Genomic DNA, 5,000 nt, shown 5'->3' with positions numbered 1-5,000 from the left:
TCGGCTATCCTCCGCCCCGCTCCTCGGCGCCCGAATATCCTCCGCCCCGCCCCTAGGCGTCCGAATATCCTCCGCCGCCGCGTCTCGCTAGTCGACCGTGTTCCTGCGCGACGCTACCTGCCGGGTCTGTGCGCGCGGCCCGGACACCAGAAGGGGCTTAACTACCCCGCCCCCCCCCCCCCACACCTCCGCCCCCCTTTCTGACACGGAGGCCCAGTTACGATAATGATGCATGTCTCCTCTGCCGCCCCCCTCTCTCCTCTCGCTCACTTCCCCCTCGGGGCCACCCCCCTCCCCCCCTCCCTCCCCAGCCCGCCCCTCTCATGTCACCGGTGTTGTCGTCTGCTCTAATGTGAAAGGGGCGGAGTCCCGGGGCGGCTGCGGAGCAGGCTGGTCCTGGGTGGGGGGAGGGAGGGAGGGAGGGAGGGAGGGAGGGAGGGAGGGAGGGAGGGAGGGAGGGAGGGAGGGAGGGAGGGAGGAGAGAAGGGGGCTCCGTAATAGGGCGCCCTCGTTAGAGATTTCCATTTCCTCAGTCAAGTGCAGGCCATGTCGGTGGGGAGCGAATCAGCCGCGACGCCGCTGTACGTGTCACTTGACAGTTGCCCGATCGTAGTCGCATACGGCATAACCCGCCAGTCGACTTTGACTCGATATATACCAGAGGCTTTTCAGATGTATAGCATGTGTGTGTGTGTGTGTGTGTGTGTTGTAGACATACTGTAGGTGTTAATGAAGGTTTGTAAGCGGCTCCAGCTGTAGGGCGAAGTGGCCAGCAGAGGATCAGACTGCAGTGTAAGGGTGTTATCTGTGTGTGTGTGTGTGTGTGTGTGGGGGGGGGGGTGTTGGGGAGTTAGAGACTGCAGGGTGTCACAGAGAGTCAGAAATGCTGACCAGTGTGTGAGGGAACATATGTCACCGCTGGCCTGGGCCTGGTCACGCAGCTCCACGATTACACCCCCCCCCCCACACACACCCCCACCCCGAGGGGAGCTCCTCCAAGTCCTCCTAGAGCGGCTTAACACAGGATAAGACTGGCAATCTGCAAACAAGCCTGCTCACTTTAACACCCCACACTCACACACACGCGCGCGCGCGTGCTAACACCACGCACACACACACGCACACACACACAACCCTGCTGATGTCTCTGTGTCTTTTGTGCCTCCTAGTCCCTGGTCCTCCAGCTGGCATCAAGGCTGTGCCCTCATCCCCCAGCAGTGTGGTTGTGTCCTGGTTACCCCCCTATAAGCCAAATGGTGTCATCCGCAAGTACACCATCTACTGCTCCAGCCCCGGCTCTGGACAGCCGGTAAGTCCCACCGAGGGGGGGGGGGGGGCAGGGAGTGGAAGGGGGGCACTGATAGGTGTGGAGAGACCATGCATGTATTAATGGGAGAGACACAGAACTCAATGGATACTGTATTACGCAGTAACCATTATTCATTATGTGTGTGTGTGCATGTGTGTTTGTGTGTGCGTGTGTGTGTGTGTGTGTGTGCGCGTGTGTTTGGGTGTGTGGGTGTGTTTGTGTGTGCGCGTGTTAGTGTGTGTGTATTTGGGTGTGTCTCTCTCACACTGTGTTTGCGCCGTCGCTTTATATCCTGCCCTCCCAGATGAACAGATGAGGTTGTCTTGGCAACGTGATGAGACGTAGATATGCAAATGAAGCAGAGAACAAGCTCACACACGCACACTGCAGCATCAGGAGCTCTCTCTCTCTCTCTCTCATACACACACACAAACACACACACACAGTAATGCAGAATTCAAATATTCTCTATTGCACCTTTTCTATCGGCTGTCAGACCACACACACACACACACACACACACACACACACACACACAATCCTACTATCATGGAAGGATCTCAATGTCTTATTATTCACAAATACCACCCCACCTCTCTCTCTCTCTCTCTCGCTCTCTCTCTCTCTGCATGAGTGTAAATGAATGTGAGACGGGTGAGGGAGAGGGAGAGAGAGAGAGAGAGGGAGGGAGGGAGAGAGAGAGAGAGAGAGAGGGAGACAGGGAGGGAGGGAGGAGGGCATCAGTCACACTGAGACGAGAGTGCTTTTGTTCCTCTTTTCATTATCTGCCTGTATCGCTCCCTGGATCACCACTAGCTTGCCTCAACGTTGGAGGAATGTTCTAATGTTCCCCACACCCCCCTGAGCCCAGCCAGCCATCCCTCCTTCCTCCTCCTCCTCCTCCCGCCTCCTGCTCTCCCTCCTCCCTTCCTTCATCCCTCCTCCTTCTTACCCCCTCCCTCCCTCCCCCCTGAGCCCAGCCCGCCCCCCCCTCCTCCTCCCCTCCTGCTCTCCATGAAGACAGGGGAGAGAGAGAGAGACAGAAGGAGGGAGAGAGAGAGAGAGACAGAAGGAGTGAGAGAGAGAGAGAAAGAGGGAGGGAGAGAGAGAGAGGGAAGGAGGAAGGGAGGGAGAGACAGAGGGAGAGAGGGAGGAAGAGGAATAGATAAATGTTAAAGGAGGTGAAGATATCGGTTGAGAGATGAACAGATTACAAGAGATGGAGGCTGTGCTTGAGAGAGAATGCAGCGTGTGTGTGTGTGTGTCTCTGTGTGCGTGTGCGCGTACTTGCGCATGTGTGCGTTAAGACTAACGTGGCTTCTAGCCCCATTTCTGAAGTGCGTCACTATGCGACCGGAAGTGTGTCATTGTACAACCGGTGACGGCCGGTCAGACCAGCATGGCGGCGGTCGGCAGCGCGCCGCGGTCGCGGTCCAGTATTAACAAAGCCCCCCTCTGTCCCTCTCTCTCTCTCTCTCTCCGCCCCCGGCCCAGGCGCCCAGCGAGTACGAGGCCAACCCGGAGATGCTGTTCTACCGGATCACCCACCTCACCCGTGGCAAGCAGTACCTCATCTGGGCCGCCGCCGTGACCACCGCCGGCCGCGGCAACATCAGTGAAAAGGTCACCGCGGAGCCTGCTGGGAAGGGTGAGTCCTCCGTTGGGGGGCGGTGGGGGGGGGAGAAGGAGGGATTTTTCTTAAAGGTTAGCAGGAACAGGATATTAAACGGGGGGTAAGGATGGAAGACAGGATCTCTTTCTGCATAGATTTTCTCATCTGCCTCTCTCCCCGCCCCCGCGCTCGCGCTCGCGCAATATTGACGGACAGCTGTATTATTGATTGAGAGCCGGCGATGTTGCAGGAAACACTGTTGTTAATTATGTGGTGATGAACAGGGCCTACCCAGTAAACTGGCCCTTGGGGAGGGTGAGTGCGGTGGTGAGGGAGGTGTGTGGAGACAGGAATCAATAAGGAGGAGGATCTATGGAGTGTAGATAGACCGGGAGAGGGGCACGGGGGGGGGGGGCGGGGGGGTTCTCCAGATGTCTATTCTCCAGCGTTTTACCCTCCTAGTAGCTGATGAAAGGCTATGCTTCAGGCTAACCTACTCAATACTCATTCAGCAAACACTGGAGACAGGCAGCTGAGTGGTCAGCTGTGCGTGGGTGTGTGCGTGCGTGTGTGTGTGTGTGCGTGAGTGTGCGTGTGTGTGAGATACAGTACATAAGCAAGGTCTAACATTCATCTGTTTGCGTGTGTGTGTGTGCGTGCGTGTGTGTGTGTGTGTGTGTAGCCCCAGCTAAGATCCTATCGTTCGGGGGCACAGTGACGACTCCCTGGATGAAGGAGGTCCGTCTGCCCTGCAGCTCCGTGGGCGAGCCCACACCCTCCATCAAATGGACCAAAGACAGGTCAGGACTCGCCCTCACAGTCGGGTCAGATTAAAGTGATGCTTTAATGGTGGCTTTAAGATAAGGTTTGGCATCCAAGGGCAAGATTACATTTATGTGGTCAGATCTCAGATAGCAGGAGTATCGGATTGACTCATGGGGTTTGTGTGTGTATGTGTGTGTGTGTGTGTGTGTGTGTGTGTGTGTGTGTCCATGCATAACAGCGAGGACTCGGCCATCCCCGTAACTTCGGACGGACAGCGCCAGATCCTGTCCAACGGGACTCTGGTGCTGCGGTCGGTCAAAGCCGAGGATTCTGGGTACTACACCTGCACGGCCACCAACACTCTGGGATTCGACACCATCATAGTGAACCTGCTGGTGCAAGGTGAGCTGAGCTGGACTGTACAGTACACCAGCCCCTGACGCTCTCGCCTGGTCTCTCTGACGCTGACTGACTGTAACGTCTGGCCTCTTTGCGTGTGTGTCCAGTCCCTCCTGACCAGCCCAGGCTGACGGTCTCCACCACCTCCACCTCCTCCATCACGCTGGCCTGGATCCCTGGGGACAATGGAGGCAGCTCCATCAGAGGTGAATTTCATTTCAACCCTTTATTTATACTCGTGAAGCACTGAGGTTTCCCTCATTTAATGCCTCCACACACACACACACACACACACACACACACACACACACACACACACACACACACACACACACTGCCCCTCTCTATACACCCTGACCCATCCTGTCTCTCTGGGACGGCACATCCCAGGTATGTGGCTGGCTGTATCTCCTCTAGTCTCGATGTACAGCTGCAGTTATCCTGTGTAGAGTCTTATTTAGTGTTTAGTCTCTCCGAGTCCACAACAGCTTCTGTGGACCACCGATGTTCATGTGTTCACATTGTCAATGTGTGAACAGGACAGTACACTGGTTTAGTCTTGAGGAGGACACACTCAACCTGTTTCTGATCATTTGTCTCCACCTGGTGTTCAGAGTAAGGAACAGCAGTTTGAACTGTCTTTGTATCGGCAGGTTTTCTTCATGTAATCACTGTGTTATATAGGCAGGTTTAATATTTTATGTGAAGCGGAAGCTAATAATATTGATATTTATTCTGAGCAAATAGCCTCCATGGAACTGTTTTTAGCGTCACAGACAAAGTATTTGTAGCTTCATCTAATGTGTGTATGTGCATGCATGTGTGTGTGTGTGCGTGTGTGTGTGTGCGTGTGTGTGTGTGTGTGTGTAACCGACCACTGCTCGACGTAAATAACCAGCTTTGGGTACACGTGTA

General features: G+C 55.2%; 1 protein-coding gene across 1 annotated transcript in view; it reads left to right on the top strand.

Moving 5' to 3' along the window:
• Positions 1-5,000, top strand: part of LOC311318541 (cell adhesion molecule DSCAML1-like) — a gene marked incomplete at both ends in the record, with an annotated part of 57,941 nt that overhangs the window by 46,200 nt on the left and 6,741 nt on the right. The window contains 5 exon segments of the mRNA XM_084449889.1: positions 1,170-1,309; positions 2,804-2,957; positions 3,604-3,721; positions 3,925-4,088; positions 4,193-4,291. Coding sequence (XP_084306015.1) covers positions 1,170-1,309; positions 2,804-2,957; positions 3,604-3,721; positions 3,925-4,088; positions 4,193-4,291 — 675 coding nt within the window.

Source organism: Borostomias antarcticus, assembly GCF_949987555.1.
Source record: "Borostomias antarcticus genome assembly, chromosome: 15".
In the NCBI taxonomy this organism is placed as follows: Eukaryota; Metazoa; Chordata; class Actinopteri; order Stomiiformes; family Stomiidae; genus Borostomias; species Borostomias antarcticus.
The sequence above is the reverse complement of the archived record's forward strand: the minus strand, read 5'-3'. Positions and strand labels throughout refer to the sequence as shown.